Raw genomic sequence first — 22,100 nt, 5'->3', positions numbered from 1 at the left:
AACTGTATTTCTTCATATCCTTTAGACATGTGGCCTTTCTTAATTTGCTCCCATGACCTCTTAGAGCCCTTCCATGTTTAATCAGGAGATTTCTTCTGTCAATGCAATCTATCCCTTTTAGTGACCTGAATACTGTTATCATATCCCCTCATTCTCTTCAATTTTTCAAAGTTGGTAGACTTGGTGCTTTTAGTCCTTCCTCATATGGTTTATCTGCCAAGCTGGGGATCAGTTTGGTTGCTGCCCATTGTATTCTCTCAATCTTTCTTATATCCTTCACTCTATGTGGGAACTGTACCATTGATATATATTTCAGTCTTGGACAGATCAGGGTTTCAATTAGTTTTTTCATCATCTCTTCACCCATATAGTGAAACACCACTTTAATATTCTGTAGTAGTCTGTATGTCTCTCCCATAATCCTGCTATGTCTGTCAGGTGACAGGCTATCTTTTATTAATACTCCATCTCTTTTTTACTCTTTTGCTTTTGTAATGGGTTCATTTCCCAAGGAATAGTTTAAGGATGGTCTTTTGCCACTATTGCTCATTTCCAGTCTTGCATTTGTTGATATTGAACTTCATATCCAATTCTTGGCTCCATGCAAAAATAGTGTCTAGACCTTTTTGCAATAGTTTACCATTCTTCTCATTTTTCACTCTCCTCATGATTTTAGAGTCATTTGCAAAACATGTTGGAATAGCTTCAATGCAAGCATTGAACCTTGTGGAACCCTGCTTGGACTGCTTGTTACTGCTGTCCATCTTGACATCTCATTCTTTACTAATGTCCTCATGCATCCTTCAAAAAGTCGTCCATGCTAGCAGTTTGCCTCTCAGTCCTCCCATGTGCTCCAATGTCTACATAAGTAAACTGTGTGTATATACCTAGTTGTTGTATTTTACGGAAAGAGAGCTATGCTCGTTGTGAACTGCTTTTATATCTTTCAGCATCCAGTTTGATCTTAAATTCTTGTATAGTTTTTGCACTCACTGTTTCTGCATTCAGTTTGTTCCAGATATCTATCACTCTGTGTGGGAAGCTATTCTTTATCAGAGCTCTTCTGTAACTATCCTTTTTAAGTTTCTTTTTGTGTCTTCTGGTTTTTCTTTTATCCCACTTTAATAAGTAGTCTCTATCAAGGACTTCCATCCCTTTCATAATTTTGTATATGGTTAGCAGGTCTCCTCTTCCTCCCCTTTAATCCAGGGTTGGTAATTCAAGTTTGTCCAATCTTTGTTCATATGTCAAATTGGAGAGTGTTGGTGCCATCTTTGTCATTGCTCTTTGAATTCTTTCTAATTTCTTTATGTTCTTTTTAGTACTAGGTGTCCATAGTGTTGCAGCGTACTCCAATTTTGGTCTTACCAATGTGACTAATATTTTCTTTACCATTTCTTCATCCATTAGTCAAAAGCCACCTTCATTGATCTTAATGAATTGAAAGTTTCTCTGGCTAATTTGTTGATATATTTGTCTGGTGTCATGTCATTGGTGATAGTTACTCCTAGGTCTCTCTCCGAGTTGACTTTTTTAATTTCCGTTGCACCAATTTTGTATTGTCCCAATATTCTGTTTTTGCTTTTTCAAAATCCATTATACTACATTTCTTGATGTTGAAATTCACTTCACTCTTCTGACTTCATATCCAGATTTTGCCCAAGTCTTCTTGTAATTATTTGCAATGTTCCTCTGTACTTACTCTCTTTAGTAGTTTTGCATCGTCTGCAAAGAAGTTCATATAACATTCCACACCTTCATCCATGTCATTTATATATATGGTAAACATTATTGGAGCCAATACAAAGCCTTGTGGGACTCTACTTATTATTTCCTCCCAATTTGAGTTCTTGTCTCTGAGTACCACCCTCATTTTTCTCCCGTTCAAGAAATCTTTCATCCATTCCAATAACTTTCCTTGTATTCCACCTATTGTTTCAGTTTTTCGTAGTAGCTTTTTTGTGGTACTTTGTCAAATGCCTTTTGTAAATCTAAGAAGGCACAATCTGCCCATCCGTCCCTTTCTTGAATTATTTCTATTAATCTCAAGTAAAAACATTAAGTTTGTGGCACATGATATTCCACCTCTACATCCAAATTGTTTTGGATTTAGTATTTTGTTATCCTCCAAGTGTTTAATCCATTTACTTTTGATAACTTTTTCACATATTTCTGCCATAGTACTTGTAAGGGAGACCAGTCTATAGTTGGTTGGTTTTTATTTGTCTCCTCCTTTGTATATTGGTACAATATTTGTATTTTTCCAATTTTGTGGTACTTTTTCTTCTTTGAGTGAGAAATCAATTATCTTGTGTATTTTGTCCATTAGCTCATCTACACATTCTTTCAATATCCAATTTGCAATTCCATCAGGCCCGTGTGACTTTCTGACATCAAGGTTTTTTATTTGTTCTCTTATTTCTTTCTGTGTCATTGTTATTTCTTTCATTGTGGGAGATTTTTCTTTCTGTCCTTCCTCCCAATTTTATGAATTTTCAATTGTGAATACAGATTTAAAATACTTGATCATAATTTCAGCCATTTCTACATCATCTATATATTATTTTCTTCCCGCAGTTTCACTATTTCGTGTTTGTCTTTTAGTTTATAATTTATATATCTGTAGAATAGTTTAGGTTAGTCCTTGCATTTTTCTATTATGTCATATGTGTATTTACCTAATTGTATTTACCTAGTTGTATCTTATGGGAAAGGGGAGTTAAGCTTTTGGTGTCCTGTCTTTGTATCTCTCCATATCCAGTTTGCTCTTAAATTCTTGTATTGTTTTTGCACACACTGTTTTTTTTATCCAATGTGTTCCATACATGTACCACTCTGTGGCGAAAGCTGTTCTTTTTCAGGTCCCTTCTATAACTGTCCTTTTTAGCTTCTTTCCATGTCCTCTTGTGTTTCTCCTATCCCAATTCAGCAAGTGTTCTCTGTCAAGAACTTCCATACCCTTCATAATTCTATAGATAGTCAACAAGTCACCTCTTTCTCGCCTCTGTTCCAGAGTGGGCAACTCCAATTTTACCAGTCTTTCTTCATATGAATATTTTGAGAGTTCTGGGGCCATCCTCGTAGCTGCTCTCTGGATTCTTTCAGTCTTCTTTATATTGGGTGACCACAGTGTCACTACATACTCCAATTTAGGCCTTATCATTGTAACTAATATTTTCTTTACCATTTCTTCACCCAAGTAGGTAAAAACCACTTTTATTGCTCTCAGTAAGTTGTAGGTTTTGCCAACAATCTTATTTATATGTTTGTCAGGGGACATATCTTTTGTGATAATCACTCCCAGGTCTTTTTCAGATCCTTCTTTCTTAACTCCCTTTTCACCAATTTCATATCTTCCGGATATTATTATTATTATTATTATTATTATTATTATTATTATTATTATTATTTTTTTTTTTTTTTTTTTTTTTTTTTTTTTTTTACTTTTTCCAAACTCCATTATGACATTTTTCTGTGTTGAATTTCACTTCCCATTTCTGACTCCATTTCAAAACCCTGTTTAGATCTCTCTGTAATGATTCGCAATCCATTTCAGTACTCCCTTTCTTCAACAGTTTTGCATCATCTGCAAAGAAGCTCATATAACATTCCACTCCCTCGTCCATGTCATTCACATAAATGGCAAACATTGTTGGAGCCAGTACTGATCCTTGTGGGGCTCCACTTATTACCTCTTCCCAAACAGAAGTCTTGTTTCTGAGCCCTACCCTCATTTCTCTTCCATGCAAAAAGTCCTCCATCCACTTTAGTAGTTTACTATCCCTCCTATGGTTTCCATTTTTATCAAAAGTTTCTTGTGAGAGACTTTATCAAAAGCTTTTTGTAGATCTAGGAAAGCTCAATCGGCCCATCTGTCCCTTACTTGTATTATATCTAGTAGTGTCAAGTAAAAGCAGATCAAATTTGTGGTGCACAATCTTCCTTGTCTGAATCCAAGTTGTCTCGGATTTAGTATATTATTCTCCACCAGATGTTTTATCCATCTATCTTTTATAACTTTCTCACAGATTTTAGCTACTGTGCTTGTAATGGGAATCAGTCTGTAATTTGTTGGGTCTTCCTTATTTCCTCCTCTATGGATTGGTACAATATCAGCATATACCACATTTTTCTGGTTGAATTTCACTTCCCACTTCTGACTCCATTTCCAAACCCTGTTTAGATCTCTAATGATTCACAGTCCACTTCAGTACTCACTTTCTTCAACAGTTTTGCATCATCTGCAAAGAAGCTCATATAACATTCCACTCCCTCATCCATGTCATTCACATAAATGGCAGACATTGTTGGAGCCAGTACTGATCCTTGTGGGACTCCACTAATTACCTCTTCCCAAATAGAAGTCTTGTCTCTGAGCACTACCCTCATTTTTCTTCCATGCAAAAAGTCCTCCATCCACTTCAGTAGTTTACCTTGTATCCCTCCTATGGTTTCCATCTTTATTAATATTTTTTGTGAGGGACTTTATCAAAAGCTTTTTGTAGATCTAGGAAAGCACAGTTGGCCCATCTGTCCCTTTCTTATATCATATCTAGTAGCCTTGAGTAAAAGCAGATCAAATTTGTGGTGCATGATCTTCCTTGTCTCAATCCAAATTCTCTTGGATTTAGTATATTATTCTCCTCTAGATGTTTTATCCATCTCTCTTTTATAACTCTTTCACAGATTTTAGCTACTGTGCTTGTAAGGGAAACCAGTCTATAATTTGTTGGGTCTTCCTTATTTCCTCCTTTATAGATTGGTACAATATCAGCATATACCACATTTTTCTGGTTGAATTTCACTTCCCACTTCTGACTCCATTTCCAAACCCTGTTTAGATCTCTCAGTAATGATTCACAGTCCGTTTCAGTACTTTCTTCAACAGTTTTGCATCATCTGCAAAGAAGCTCATATAACATTCACAAACTCGTCCATGTCATTCACATAAATGGCAAACATTGTTGGAGCCAGCATTGATCCTTGTGGGATTCCACTAATTACTTCTTCCCAAATAGAAGTCTTGTCTCTGAGCACTACCCTCATTTTTCTTCCATACAAAAAATCCTCCATCCACTTCAGTAGCCTTGTATCCTTCCTATAGTTTCCATCTTTACTGATATTTTTTTTATGAGAAACTTTATCAAAAGCTTTTTGTAGATCTAGGAAAGCACAATTGGCCCATCCGTCCCTTTCTTGTATTATATCTAGTAGCCTCAAGTAAAAGCAGATCAAATTTGTGGTGCACAATCTTCCTTGTCTGAATCCAAATTGTCTCATATTTGGTGTATTATCCTCCTCCAGATGTTTTATCCATCTATCTTTTAACACTTTTTCACAGATTTTTGCTACTGTGCTAGTAAGGGAAAACAGTCTGTAATTTGTTGGGTCTTCCTTATTTCCTCCTTTATAAATTGGTACAATATCAGCATTTTTCCAGTCTTGTGGTATTTTTCCTTCTTTGAGTGAGCAACATATGTTGTATATTTTGTCTACTAGCTCTTCTTTACATTCTTTTAATATCCAATTTGCTATTCCATCCAGGCTGTGTGATTTTCTGATATCGGGTTAGTTATTTGATCTATTATTTCTTTCTGTGTTATTATTATTTCCTTCATGGGGGGATGGGGGATTTCACTTCTCTCCCTTCAACCTGTTGTTATATTTTTTCTCTAGTGAAAACTGACTTAAAATATTTGCACATAACTTCTGCCATTTCGGTATCTTCTATGTATTCAGTATTCCCTTGGCATAGTTTCACTATTTCCTGCTTGTTTTTCAGTTTCCCATTTACATAATAGTTTTGGCTGATCTTTACATTTATCTATTATGTCTTTCTCATATTTACATTTTTCTTCCCTACATATTTTTACGTATTCGTTTCTTTGGTTAACATATAATTGCCACTTTCTAGGTTTCCTGTCTCTTCTCCATCTCTTCCAAGCTCTGTCTCTTCTATCTTTTGCTTCACTGCACCTTCTATTAAACCATATTTTATGTACACCCTCTCTTGTTTTTGCTTTGGTACATATTTTTCCACTCCTTTATAAATCTTCATCAGAATCATCCATTTTTCTTCCACTTGTGTTTCATCTTTGTAGAATTTTTTCCAGTTTGCTTCAAGAAAAATTTCTTAAGTTTCTCAAAGTCTGCTTTGCCATACATCACTCTGCCCTTTCTGTGTTTCTCATTTCTTTCTATATTTCCTCTTTTAATTCTAACTCAAGTAGTATATGGTCACTTTGCAATTGGTGTCTTGTAATACATTTTGTCTACTATTTCGGGTTCTTAACCCCTTCCATACGGTGCCGCACACGTAGGCGTCATGGACTTAGATCTCGGTGGCAGCAGCCAATGCCAGCCGTACGACGTGTCGTAATAATACTCGCATCATAAAATATAGTCACCGCTTATATCGATCGTTCTCTCTTCACCCGTGAATTTTGATAACCATAGAAAATGCGATTACAAAAGAATTAGAAAGAATGTCATTATGGAGGGGCGACTACAATAAATATAATCAAGACGCCGATATGGCAGCCTCGCGAATACACTCGCTCCCCATGACGCCTACGTGTGCGGCACCGTATGGAAGGGGTTAAGTAAATATTAGATCTAGTCTTGATGGTTCTTCAATATTTCTATATCTAGTGCTCTCCTTTACCCATTGTGTCATTGTATGTTCCATGGTCATGTCAAGTAATACATTCCCCCACTGATCTTCTCCACCTTTCACTGTCATCCCTTCCCAACATATTTCTATGCAGTTAAAGTCAACCATGAGTACTGCATTACTTCCATCCATTAGCATCCCATTTAATGAAGATTTAGTATCATTTAACATCTTGAAGTGATCTTTGTCCAAGACCCTGTTTTTGTGGGTACATAAATCACTGCAAATTTTCTGCTTTTCATGTCATTATTTTCAACTTTTATTGTGATCATCTCTACCCTGTTTGTTCCATATGTAACTTTCGTCACATTTAAGTTTTTCTTAACCAGGAACATGACTCCTCCACCCTGTTTCTCCTTCCTATTTTTAAGCCAGTGATTATATAATCCATGTCCAATGCTGTTTGATATTGAACCTCTCAATTTTGTCTCCACAATTCCCATTACATCTGGTTTAGCTTCTAATAATCATTTAATTTGTTTAATTCTGAAATCAAACCATTTAAATTAGTATATGCCAGTTTTAATTTTCTACACCCTCCATGTTGTTTTCTTGGTCTTTCATTTTTTTTCTTGATTATACCACTTTTTCAGTGGTATAATCTCATATCTAACACTCTCCAATAGAACTGTGTTTTTCAATCTCCGTTCTCTTCTCGTTTGTTTTTTAAGCTTAATTTCTTAATGTTTTAAAGTTTTTCCTTTCCTCGTCATTCCTGTCTCTTTGTATCCATATGTTTTTATAGTGTTCACTTCTTGCCAATTTTCCTGTTTTTATTAGAATTTCTTCTACTGCCACTTCTGACCTTAATTTAATCTTTATTGGTAGAGTTTTTCCTTCTTCTACATATTTACACAATCTGTGCACTTCTTTTTCCTTGTTTATTTCTTGGTCACTGTCCTGTACTTCTTTTAGAACACTTTTTGCTAATTCTTTGTCCTCTTTTTCTCTCTGGAACCAATTCTGGTTATGTCTTTCCTTTAAACCATAAATTACTATACATTTTTTCTTGTCTACTGTGTTTCTTAGTAAATTTTCTTTTTGTTTGATTACCTTGATAACTGCACCTTTGACCTTGTCCTGCATCTGTTGATGAACTATTTCTTTGAAAATGACTTTATCTTCTTCCTTATCCTTTTTCCAATAATTTCTATGTTGTTGTAATTAATTTTCAGCCATTTCTACATCATCCATATATTCTTTATTATGTCTTTCCTTTAAACCATAAATTACTATACATTTTTTCTTGTCTACTGTGTTTCTTAGTAAATTTTCTTTTTGTTTGATTACCTTGATAACTGCACCTTTGACCTTGTCCTGCATCTGTTGATGAACTATTTCTTTGAAAATGACTTTATCTTCTTCCTTATCCTTTTTCCAATAATTTCTAAGCTGTTGTAATTCATTTTCAGCCATTTCTACATCATCCATATATTCTTTATTTCCTTCGCACAGTTTCACTCTTTCACATTTGTCTTTTAGTTTGTCATTTATATATCTGTAGAATAGTTTAGGTTGGTCCTTGCATTTTTCTATTATGTCTTATGTGTATTTTACCTAGTTGTATTATATGGGAAGGGAGCTTTGCTCGTGATGACCCGTCTTTGTATCTTTCAGCATAAAGTTTTTTCTTAAAATCTTGAATAGTGTTTGCACACACTGTTTATCTAAATTATTCCAGATATCAGTACTCTATGTGGGAAGCTATTTTTTTTTTCAGATCTCTTCTATAGTTATCCTTTTTGAATTTCTTTTTGTGTCCTCTTGTTTTTCCATTGTCCCATTTTAGTAAATCATTCTTATCTAGGATTTCCATTCCTTTTATGACTATAAATAGTCAGCAGATCTCCTTTTTCTCTTCTTTGTTCCAGAGTTGGTAATTCCAATTTGGACAATCTTTGTTTGTATGTTAATTTGGAGAGAGTTGGTGCCAACTTTGTTGTTACTCTTTGTATTCTTTCTATTTTCTTTATATTCTTTTTAGTACTGGGTGTCCATAGTGTTGCTGCATGCAACCACTCCTCGTTTAATGACGACAATTGTGACCAGCGCGCCGTCGTTAACCGAATTGGTCGTTAAGTGAAAGTGTATACATATACGTACATGTACTGTATGTACAATGTCCAGCAATACATGTATCTTTATTTTCATGTATTTTCCCTCTTTTATACAGTACATTAAAGCTTTATTTACTGTTTATTTACCGTGGTTAGGTTCCTGAAATTACCGTATATGACCAAATCCGCGTATGCTGACATTCCATATTAAATACTGGGGTATTTTTTTAGTTTCGACCATGGGCGCAATATAGCAATAGAAAATTATCAATTTTGTAAATTAAAATGTATCAACATAATATGCAATTTTGTGGGCAGAAATGAAAGTAAAAAATACCTTGCTACAAGCAAATATGCTAATGAACGAAGTCGGTAGCATAGGATCGGGACGCCATCTTGTCATCTGTCAATTGACGGCCTCGGTACTTCCGACTACCTCGCCAGGTATATTTTCTTGAAGGAATGTTATGGTGCGGAGATACATGCATTCCTTCAAGCTGCAAGAACTTTGTATACCCTGCAAACTGAGAGAGTGGTTGAAAAGCCCGCCAACGTCTCTCACGACGACGACAACGAGGACGAGCCGGATGACATTTAATTTGCAGGTAATGATTTATTAAACACAGGTTAGGTTAGTTTAGTTTAGGTTAGACGAATTTATCATCCTTTCATTTCTTCGACGTCGGCATCTATTATAACAAACATGGTGTACCATTCGTCCGACATGACTTCGTTACTTACGAAATCTGTTTTTGCACCTTTTTTGTTTTTTTTATTTCCGCTCACAAAATAGCATATTACATTGATACATTATAATTTAATAATTAATTTTCTATTGCTATATTGTGCCCATGGTCAAAACTAAAAATTTACCAATACCGGTATATACTGAGGTAGTTTTTGCAGCTTGCAGGATGGTAATGTAGACCTAAGCCTCAGAACACTTTACCTCACAGCTAATATCCTCCGTGCAAGTTCATTTATAACATAATACAAATTTGCCTCAGCCAACTTGATTATTGCACACGATGTCGTAACTTCGGGAGATTTACGTTAAACGAATATTGGTCTGTCATAAAGCCCGTCGTAACTCTGCGTTGTCGTTAACCGAGTAGGTCGTTAAACGAGGAGTGGTTGTACTTCAGTTTTGGTCTTATTAGCGTAACTAATATTTTTTTTCAATAATTTCCTCATCCAAGTAGTCAAATGCCACTTTCATTGACCTTAATAGGTTGAAGGTTTCTCTGACTATTTTATTGATATGTTTGTCCAGTGTCATGTCTTTGCTGATTATTACTCCAAGGTCTCTTTCCGAGTACATTTTTTTGACTACTTCTTCACCAATTTTATAATTTCTTGATATTGTATTTTCACTTTTTCCATACTCCATTATACTACACCTCTTGATATTGAAGTTCACTTCCCATTTTTTAGTCCATTTCCAGATTTTGTCCAGGTCTAACTGTAATGATTCACAATCCTCCTCTGTTCTTACTTTCTTTAGTATTTTTGCATCATCTGTGAAGAAATTCATATAACACCCTACTCCTTCATCCATATCATTTATATATATGGCAAACATGATTGGAGCCGGCATCGAACCTTGCAGGACACCACTTATCATTTCTTCCCAATTCAAGTATTTGTCTCTAATTACTACCCTCATTTTTCTCCCAGTCAGGAAGTCTTGCTTCCATTCCAATATTTTTCCTCTGATGCCACCTATTGATTCTATTTTTCTTATTACCGGGTAGTTTCTTGTGTGGTACCTTATCAATTGCTTTTTGTAGGTCTAGATAGGCACAGGCTGCCCATCCATCCCTCTCTTGTATTATTTCTATTAGTCTCAAATAGAAGCAGGTCAGGTTTGTTGTACATGATCTTCCTTGTCTAAATCCAAATTGATTTGGATTCAGTATAGTTTTTTCTTCCAGATGTTTAACCCATCTACTTTTGATCACTTTTTCACATATTTTTGCTACTGTGCTTGTTAGGGAGACCGGTCTGTAGTTGGTTGGATCTTCCTTGTTTCCTCCTTTATATATTGGTACAATATTTGCATTTTTCTAGTCCTGTGGTATTTAATTACAGTATATTGTATATTTTATCCATCAACTACTGTATGCATTCTTTCAGTATCTAATTTGCAATTCCATCGAGACCATGTGATTTTCTGATATCAAGGTCACTGATTTCCTTCTGTTTTACAATTATTTCCTTCATTGGGGGGGGAGGGATTTCTGTCTCTCTATTTGCTCACAGTTAGGTGAGTTCTCAATTGTGAATACCGATTTGAAATGATTGCTCATAATTTCAGCCATTTCTAGTTCTTCTGTATATTCATAATTTCCCTGGTGCAGCTTTTCTATTTCTTGTTTATTTTTTAGTTTACCATTTACATACCTGTAAAATAGTTTAGGTTGTTCCTTGCATTTTTCTATTATTTCTCTTTCATAGTTTCTCTTTTCATCTCTGTGTATTTTTACATAATCATTTCTTAGTTTGATGTATGTTTGCCATTTGCTCGTTTTTGTTGTTTTTCCATTTTTTCCAAGCTTTGTCTCTTTTATCCTTAGCTTCACTACATTTTTTGTTGTACCAGCTTTTTATGTATACTCTTTCTTGCTTTTGTTGTGGTACATATTTGTTCACTCCCTCATTATAAATTTCTTTTAGTATATTCCATTTCTCTTCCATCTTTGTTTCTTCATTTAGGAATTTTTCCCAGTTTGCATTATGAAAGAATTTTTTAAGTTTCTCAAAATTTGTTTTGTTGTACATTAGTCTTCCTTTTCTATGTTTCTCATTTCTTCTTAAGTCTGTTTCTCTTTTAGTTTGAATTCTATTAGTACATGGTCACTCTTTCCTATTGGAGTTTTTTAATCAATTCTGTCCACAATTTCAGGTTTTGACGTAAATATTAAATCCAGTCTCGATGGTTCCTCATTGTTTCTGTATCTGGGATTTTCTTTTATCCATTGAGTCATTGTGTATTCAATGGTCATATCGAGTAGTATGTTGCTCCAGAGGTCTTCTCCACCCTTCACTATCATTTCTTCCTAACATATTTCTTTTGAATTAAAATAACCCATAATTACTATATTTTCTCTTTCTTTCAGTATATCAGTTCATATTTTGTATCTTTCAACAGTTTGGAATGACCTTGTGTGACCATTTATTTTCAAATGAATACATTGGTCACACTGATAAGGCCTAGACTACAATATGCGGCGACATTGTGGTCACCCAGTACCAAAAAGAATATAAAGAAAATAGAAAGAATCCAGAGAGCAGCAACAAAAATGGCACCTGCACTTGCAAACTTGTCATATGAGGAGAGATTGGCTAAACTAGATTTACCGACTCTGGAGCAAAGAAGAGAGTTGACCTACTGACCATCTACAGAATCATGAAAGGCACAGAAATATTTGATAGAGAGGACTTGTTAAACTGGGACAGGAGAAGCACAAGAGGACATGGAAAAAAAAAAAAACATAGATACAGAAGAGATCTGAAGAAAAACAGTTTTCCACATAGAGTGGTAGACATAAGAGGACATGGAAAGAAAATAAAAAAACATAGCTACAGAAGAGAACTGAAGAAAAAAAGTTTTCCACATAGAGTAGTGGACACTTGGAACACAAAATACAACTAGGTAAATACTTGGAACAAACTGGGCAAGGAAATAGTGTGTGCAAAAACCATTCAAGAGTTTAAAAGCAAACTAGACACTGTGAGATACAAAGGCGGGACACCACAGGCATAGCTCTCCTTCCCGCAAAATACAACTAGGTATGCATGTATATATTGTATGTCCATATTGTAATTTCCTGTAACATGTAGGCTTTGTACACAAATATGTGAGATCCCAATTAAATGAATAAGTGTACATAAATCTAAGTATGAATTTGTATTTATCTAGTTGTATTTTACGGGAAGGGGAGCTATGCTCGTGGTGTCCCGTCTTCATATCTCATTTTATCTAAACTATTTTTAAATTCATGTATTGTTTTTGCACACACCACTTTCTCATCTAACTTGTTCCAACTGTCTATTACTCTGTGAGGAAAGCTGTTCTTTTTCAGATCTCTTCTGTAGCTGTCTTTCTTGATTTTCTTTCTGTGTCCTCTTGTATTTCTATCATCCCATTTTATCAGATTCTCTGTATCAATAATTTCTATGCCTTTCATGATTCTGTAAATAGCTATCAAATCTCCTCTCTCTCTTCTTTGCTCTAGTGTCTGTAGTTCAAGTTTTGCTAGTCTCTCTTCATATGATAGTTTTGAGAGTGTTGGTGCCAATTTTGTAATTGCTCTTTGTATTCTTTCAATTTTTTTTTTTTTTTTTTTTTTTTTTTTTTTGTACTTGGTGACCACATCGTTGTGTGATCCTATGTGTGTGTGCATGCCCACATACAGTGCATATGCCTTTGCACCATATGTAGAAATGTGTATATGCATATCTTCATAAATTAAAGAAAGTCTGTGAGTTGTTATTTTATTCATCTTTGTGTGTGCATGTGCATACAAATGCATAATAAGAGCCATGGCTATTATTCTAGCAAATATTTTGGAAATTTGAGATAAAACAGCACATGAAGCAGTGTGTACACTGTTTACTGATGAACACAAATATGGGAACTGTAGTTCTGCATTCTAGCAGCTGGGAATGAAAAGAATTAGCAGGATGGTTGCATGGTGAATTTAAAATGACATATAGGTCCAAGGTTTTCCCCAGTTAATGATTTTTAGAATTTTTCTTCAAATATACTTATTAAATGCCAACTGTAATAGATCATCTCTTGTAATCAATTTTCTACTGTAATAACCACAAAAGGACCAATAATGAGTACCTGCAAATGGTGGGTATGCAAGACAGATGTCAGAGAATATCACCAACCTGCTGCATATCTTCAAAACCTGCCAACATATTCGCTTCCATCTGGAGGTACAGTCTCTCACTCCCTAGACTGGGCCTAAGATCATTCATGGTCAACTTAATAAATTCTTTACTTGTTCACATATGAAGAACTGACAAGTAGTGATTGCTCCCCTCTTAATAAGATAAGCCTATTCTACCTATATACCTAGAGCTTTTCCCCCCTTATAAGGGAGGTAGCCAAGTCAAAGGCATGTACCTACTCTCACCTATTCCACTACCCCCCACCACCCTTTCCTCCCTCTCATTTTAAGATACTCATGGATGATGGGTCATCCTTGTATCTCACTCACTGCCTTGGGTCAGAAGCAATGTAGCAAGGCACATTACATCCACAAGGCCACTTCACTTAATTGGCAATCCCCTCTCTCCATCCCCTCATGCAGAAAAAGAGATGGGGAGAAATCCCTTTGGGTTGAATCAAAATATCATTCACACATAAGCACCCCCTACCCTCCCTTGCATACCAGTATCATCTATACACAGCCATTTGCTTGCTCAATAAACATTCCCCTCTTGCTCAATACCCCTTTCACCCCATCCATCCATCTCATCCTTGGTTGTCCCCTCAAATTCACTCCCTCTACCTCTGCCTTCCACACCTCTTTTACTAATCTTTCTTCACTCATTCTTTCCATGTGTCCAAACCATCCCAATACTCTTTCATCAGCCCTATCTGTCATCTCCTTTTCCACTCCCACTCTCCTCCTTACCCCCTCATTTCTCATTCTATCCAACCTTGTAACCCCTACCATACTTCTCAGATATTTCATCTCAAACACATTCAAACTTTTCCTCTCTGCCTCTCTTAAATTCCAAGTCTCTGCCCTGTACAAAGCCATTGGCACAAACACCCCTTCATACGATCTCCTCTTTACATCTATTACCTGATGTGTATTTCTCATGACATTTTTAAATCCCTCAAGGCATTTACTTGTTTCTCTCAACCTACAATTTACCTCTACCTCCACTCCCTTTCCTGCCACATGCAACCCCAAATACCTAAAGCTATCCACTTCCTCTAGCCTCTCTCCTTTAAAACTTACTTCCAACTCACTGCCATTGTCTCCCCTTGTACATTTCATTACCTTACATTTACTCACATTTACATTCAACTTTCTCTATCGCATGCCATCCCAAACTCGGTCACTAACTCCTTTATCTCGTCAGTCTTGTCGGCAACTGCTACTTTCATGAAAACTCCTATAATCCCCCTACTACTTTTGTAAAAACTCTTGACTGCCCTTAACAGCTTTTCCCCAATCCCATATATCAGCAAAACCTCCCACAGTGCCTTCCTGTCTACCCTGTCATAAGCCTTTTCCAAATTCATAAAGGACCAAAAATATCTTTACCTTTTGCTAAAGCATTTTCACATATCTGCCTTACCACATAAATCTGATCCACACAACCCCTACCTTTCCTAAACCCAGTTCATTCTCACCAATTACTCCCTCTGTTCCTCTCCTAATCCTCTCAATTAAAACCCTCCCATGAGCCTTCCCAACTACATTCAACAAATTGATCCCTCTGAAACTAATACACTCACATTTGTCCCCTTTCCCTGTGTAAAGTGGAACTATACAGGCATTCCTCCAGTCCTTTGGCACTCTACTCTCTCTTAGACAGACATTAAACAACCTCACTAGCCAGTCCACTATTGCTATACCTCCCTTCTTCAGACACTCTTCATGACACCCATATAACCCAGGTGCCTTACCTGCTCTTATAATTTTCATAACTACTTGCACCTTGTCTTTTCTTATTTCTCCTCCATTTTCTTCACCCATCACTGTCATTTACCTAGCACTTCCCACTGCAACTGCCTTTCCCTCCTTAACCTCCTCCACATTTAACAGCTCCCTAAAATACTCTGCCCATCTTCCCCTTACTGCCTCCTCTTCTATTATTCTTCCATCTGCACCTTTTACCTTTTCTTCTCTACTTGATTCACCTCCCCTTCCTCTCTTAACTTCCTCCTTTTTATTACTTTCAAAATTTACTGTCATACTCCTCCCCCCTTTTACATCTGCTCTCCTTTTTGCCTTCTTTATCTTATGTTTTAATTTATTTACACCTCTCATATGTTTCTCTTACCCTACTTTGCAACCAGTCTGTGAATGCTTGCTTCTTCTTTTCAACAACCTTGAACACTTCATCCCATCACTCACTACTCTTCCTTTTATTCCCTCTCATCCTACTTGTTCCACACACTATCTTTGGACACTTTTTTTACTCCCTCCTAGATAAGCCAGTAACATAGAAATATTCCATGTTAACACAACACAGACAACAATTCAATATTTTTTCCCAGAGATATCTATGGCTGGCCTCAAGGACTGTTTCCATCTGCTGTGGGGCTGGCAATATAACTATGACAGATTTTAGATCAGTAATATATTTGTTGCACAACTATTATATAATTTTGATTCAAACATATAAAGAAATTTTGATTGAAAAGGTGAACATTTTTAGTCTCAATCCTGTTTCTATTTCATCTAAGTATGTAGAGGAGTTATTTATTTTGTAATGCCTAAATCATATCTAGTCCAGCTCTAGTAGAATGAGATTTCACTAATCTCAACTGAGTAACCTTTGGCTGTAATAAAAAGTCTACCATTGATTTTGTATGATCTACTTTTGATTGACAAATGTAATTTGGGTTTGGATACCAGATTTAACTAAACATTGCCACTGTAAGCTATGTCCTTCTATGAAAACTGTCATATTTATAAGTGGAGTAATTCTAGCAATATATTTGCTTACCTGTTGTGACCAACTTCTGTTGCAGCATCAACCTTATTCTTCCCACATACTTGCATAGCTGCAATTTACCTTTCACCCCTGGTACTCCCTAAAATGATTTGGCCTTAATCCTCATGACCTCAGAAGCCCAACAGAGCTGCCTCTTTGTTATAACAAAACAAATGTATTATTACAGTATAGCATATACAGCATATCATATACATTATATCATACACAATATATTATATACTTTGTAAACAAGGAAAGGTTCTGTGGACATCATTGCATTACTTTAAACTTCCTGGAATACTGATGTGACATTTGTACTTGATTTTACCAAACCTGGAATGGATAGAAAGGAAAGTCATCAAAGTAAGGGTGGCAGTTAATCTGGAATCATGGTGGCTATTTCAGTGCTAGATTCCACTGTTTTATACACATGAACACTAAAACCACACATGCACCATTCTTTAATGCATGACCTTTTGCATTCATTTACTATGTGATACTGTGACCCTCTATGCAGAGAATTCCAAATGACTAATTTCTGAAATGATACTTATAAGAATAAGAATGGAATATTTTTCACAAAAGAGAAAAATGAATGAGCTGCCAGTTGGGTGGTAAATGTTTATCTTTCTATTCAAGAGCTGTGGCACTTTACCAACAGATGTGACACTAAGTACTAAAGAATCAATATCATAGAAAAATGAGTGGCATCACTATGTGTAATACAGCACTATGAATCAGGTGAATTAGTGTAGCAGTGTGTATCAAGAACAGGATCTCTACAGATCCAGGTCAATAGCTCAATGAATTAATGACTGGATCAATAATTGCAGACAAACAGTTCAGGATAGACACACTACAAATCAATAACTACAAGACTGGGTGACAAAGAGCAGCAAAAATGCAGAATAAAAGTGCTAGTGCACCTTGAACTGGCCAAACCTAGCTATGAGCCCACATGAACCTCCCTGCACCAAAGTTCTGGTCCCTGCATAAAACAAATAAATGAAGTATATAATGACACTAATAATACTGAATCATAAAACTTGAAATTCACTCATAGTGTGCAAAAGGCAAAGATATTTTGTGATCCAACAGAATGCCTATATCTTCTACATCATTGTGCTCAAAATTTTGTACATGTCTTTTTCTAGATATTGCTAACATACATATGACATGCAGGCCTTCAAATAAAACAGATATCAATTGGGGCCATTTCATGTGCACATCATTTTGGTGGCAAAGTGCTAAGATAGAAGTAATGAAGGTCCTGATATCAGCCAGATGCAAATGAGGCAACAAAGCTTCTTTCTACGCTTATGAGATAAAAGCTAAACTTGACAACAGACAAGAAAAGTAGGGCACAGAGATGTGGTCAAGCCAACAGGCATGAATAATAGCAGGAGATGAACACTACAATTGTCTCTTCTTTACGACCAGGGAATGCAGTTGAAGGCGCTTAATTATGTCTGTTTGGCATAACCAGCTATGCACTGGAGCTCTACATTCAATTCTGCAGCAGCTCAGGTTGAGTGTTTAGCAAATTACAGCAATAACTTTTACTTTGATTAAACAGTCCCAAGCTGATGGGGATTGTATCAAGAGCTTTAACTTCACAGAAAAATGTGAACAAGCACTGATGGGTTCAAGAATTTCCTTTAGGTGTCCATCTCATTTGTTTATCTTCTTTCCATTCTGGCTAATAGCAATACAAAGAAAGCACAACCTACATAGTACTCATTTGAATATGTATAAAAACACTTAAAATCTCATATTTACCAACGAGCATCCACAGAAACTTATCAAAACTTTCTGCTTAAAAACTTACAAATAGTTTCTTCTTTCAAGCCTTATGATATAAAGTCTTATTAATACAGCTAATATATATTTCATATTATGATCACATAGGCTTTCTCAAGGTCTTATGCCAGCACCTGTTCCATTCCACACAACATTCACCCACACTTCATTAATAGTGCATAACTGACCCAAACACTGAACACTCAAGCTCAGCTTTTAGTCAAGTGGTGGAATCCTTTGCACCAAAGTCACCTTTTACACTTTGACTGTTTGACTTTCTACTACAAAACAACCTGTGGGCCATTCAAAACTTTCAACATTTTCACAAGTGTACAAATGACCACTGCAGGAGGCAAATGGGATTTCAATGAGATGAATATACATTACTATATGAAGCCAAAGACTTCAAATGATGTCATTCTATACAGAGGAAATGGGAAAACTTTTAATAAAGGAAAGATGATTAGAATTAATACATAATTTGAAAAAGGAAAATTAGGACAAAATTAATTACACATGGAATTGTGATGAGCATGTTTTTTACAGGGATGGTTCTCATGACCAAATGATACAATACAGTTAGTTCACTTTTGAAAATGTTGAATAGCTCCTAGCAAGAGAACTAGTGTGGACTTAACAACCAGGGGTTTATGAGCAGGTTGTGAGAGAATAAGAGCACAACCACAAAAGTTATTATATTCTGAAAATTGTTTGTAGAGGTTCTTAAGGTTGACTACTTTGGTATATAGAGTATACTGTGTGAGGTGTTATTTTAGGTTAAGAATTGGATAGATAAGGACAGGTTACAATCTTAGGAAAGGGATGGATTCTTTTTTTATTTTATTTTTTATAAAGTATGAATAGGTGCTTAGGGTTTGATTTTCATAAAACAGTTTACAGAAGATGAAAACTCTTGCTTTCACCTGGATAACCACACAATGTAAAATAATATTTATTGGCTTCATTCTCTTTGGTTCCCTGTTATTACCTAGTAGTATAATAATCTTAAAGCTCTGATAATTATCATTTCAAACAATTTACATTTACTATGTACAATTATTCAATATTTGCTGCAATACCAACAGACATACAACTGTAAGGTACAAAATATCTGGAAACCACTCAAAAGTGCTAACACATTATGAATCAGATCTCGAGAATAGAGATGGACTCGGTAGACATACACAGTATATTCTCAAATAATTCATACGGAACACAAGGGAGTTTCACATCCCGTTCCATATCTATGATGTTAGTGACCACCAAATCTGAACACTGATACCTTGTAGTCTTCTGAGCTGATAATACCTTAACATTAGACATAACAGGTTAATTATTTGAAATATTTAAGACCAGTAACTAAAAGGAACTTCTCAATGAACAGTTCTGAGTCCAGCACAGCAATGTGAGCAGCACGACCTATGATGGAGTTGGCTGTGGATGGCAGCGCATGATGAATATCATAACGAACCAGTGTGACTGTTGGAGAGCTGATGATAGGCTGTAGTAAGTTGGACACCATCTCTCGATATGCAGCACCTACATATAAAAGTTGGTACAATTAATATAATATTCTCCAAAACTCCTAGCTTTAGATGAATCATTTTAGAGGAAAAGAAGATCCACTTGTCAAGGACTACATGAATGAAAAATTTGAATATGGTGACTGATATCTTCATTAACACTAGAATAATAGAAAACTAAATTACAGTCAAGAAGGTATTGTTTTGTTATGTAGTTTTAATAAACTTTTGTCTACTTTTGCTCACATGAAAATTTAGTCTACGTATCTAACTCATTCTATACCATTGACCATCTTTCAGATTTTGGCGTGACAAAGTCAAGACAACTTTACTGCATTAAGGGGTAGGTAGGCCCACACCTAAATAGAATTTTTTTATCTATCAAGACCTTTACATTCTAGTACCCTTATTGCCTCCTTATCTACATCTTTTTCCTCTTTTTGTTGCTCCAGAACTTTTCTTAACTGCACTTGTTCCTCTTCTTGTAGTTGTGTTCAGTTTTGTGTAATTTTAGTGTAAATAAATGTAAATTTTTATTCACCTGTTTATTCTGACTTTACATGAATAAAAAATGTGCAAATTCATTTGTTTTCCAATTGGAAATATGTAGATTTCAAAATACAAAGGAACCTCAGATACATACATATACCAAAGGCTTTTTCCCTCTTACACGGGAGGTAGCCAAAGTTAAAAAGGTATAATTCCACTCCCATCTATTTCATCCTCACCCATTCCACTCCTATTCACCACCCTTCCCTCTCATCTTGGCTCCTCCTGGATGAGGGGTCATTCCTGCATCTTGCTTATTGCCCTGGGTCAGAAGACACAGCACATCCACAGCAAAGCTACTTCATTTAATTGGAAACCTCTCCCCCCCCTGTCCCTTCATGCAGTAACAGTGAAGACTGAGATAAATCCCTTTGGGCTGCATCAATATATCATTCACACATAACCACTCCCTAATCCCCCTATCCCTCACTCATGCCATTCCATGCATCACAGCATCATTCATACACAGCCATTCTCCACTCACCTCAATTTTCTGCCTTATCCCTTCCTTCTTCAACAGACATCCCCTTTTTGCTCAACACCCCTTTTATCCCAGCCATCCATCTCATCCTTGGTGGTCCCCTCATGTTCACTCCTCCCACCTCTGCCTTTTACACTTTTTTTACTAATCTTTCTTTCCATGTGTCCAAACCATCCCAATAATCTTTCATCAACCCTATCTCCCAACTCCTTTTCCACCCCTGCTCTCTTCCTCACCTCCTTGTTTCTCACTCTATCCAACCTTGTAACCCCTACCATACTTCTCAGACATTTCATCTCAAACACATTTAAATTCTTCCTCTCTTATGTTCCATGTCTCTGCCCCATACAGTGCTGTCAGCATAATCACTCCTTACAATCTCCTCTTAATATCCATTCCCAAATGTCTATTTCTCATTACACTTTTTAATCCCCCATTTTGTAGATTGGAGATTGTAGATTGAATCTCACTTAATAAACTTATAGTAATTTTTTCTGTGACTCCATTATTAAACCAAAATATTCACTGACCAAAATAATTATGACAAATGTCCCAATGCGCTACTAAGGTGGTGGGATTGTATTTACCTAATTGTAGTATACAGGAAAGGAGCAATGCTCACTGGGTCCTGTCTCCTATTCTTTAATTTTTTTATCATTCCTAACCTTAAATTCATGTACAGTTCCAAATTATTCTATATCTTTGATCTCCAATAATCATATTTTGATTTGAACTCTTGTATTGTTTGAAGTAGGACTATATCACCTATGCTATTCCATGTATTTATACTGTAATTATATCAACACTTTCTCTTTGATTTTTCAAAGTTGGCAGACCCAGTGCTATTAGTCTTTCTCCATATGGTTTATTTGCCTGGCTGGGGACCAGTTTGGTTGCTGCCCTCTGTATTCTCTCAGTCTTGCTTATATCCTTCACCCTGTGTGGGGACCATACTACTAATGCATATTCCAGTCTTGGACATACCAGGGTTTCGATGAGTTTTTTCATCATCCCTCCATCCGTACAGTCAAATGCCAATTTAATCTTCTGCAGTAGTTAGTATGTCTCTCCCATAATCCGGCTGATATGTCTGTCAGGTGACATACATACATACATACATATACCAAGGCTTTTTCCCCCTTACAAGGGAGGTAGCCAAAAAGGAAAAGGCATAAAACCATTCCCACCCATTCCATCCCTGAATACACTCCACAGCCCTCCACCCTCCCTCTCATCTTAGCACCTCCTGGATTACGGGTCATCCCTGCACCTTGTCCACTGCCCTGGGTCAGAAGCAGTGTCGCAAGACACAGCACATCCACAGC

The 22,100-nt window shown here is 36.1% G+C and overlaps 1 protein-coding gene across 9 annotated transcripts in view; it reads right to left on the bottom strand.

Moving 5' to 3' along the window:
• Positions 1-17,029: 17,029 nt before the first annotated feature.
• Positions 17,030-22,100, bottom strand: part of LOC143033486 (protein FAM135A) — a 1,114,982-nt gene continuing 1,109,911 nt past the window's right edge. For all 9 annotated transcript variants that reach the window (XM_076198980.1, XM_076198982.1, XM_076198981.1 and 6 more), the window contains one exon: positions 17,030-19,761. In XM_076198980.1, coding sequence (XP_076055095.1) covers positions 19,556-19,761 — 206 coding nt within the window. In that variant the 3' untranslated portion in view covers positions 17,030-19,555. The remainder of the gene's footprint in view (positions 19,762-22,100) is intronic.

The sequence above is a fragment of the Oratosquilla oratoria genome, chromosome 15, assembly GCF_046742065.1.
Source record: "Oratosquilla oratoria isolate Oo_2021 chromosome 15, ASM4674206v1, whole genome shotgun sequence".
Classification (NCBI taxonomy): Eukaryota; Metazoa; Arthropoda; class Malacostraca; order Stomatopoda; family Squillidae; genus Oratosquilla; species Oratosquilla oratoria.
Note: the sequence above shows the minus strand (reverse complement) of the source record. Positions and strands in the feature narration are given on the sequence as shown.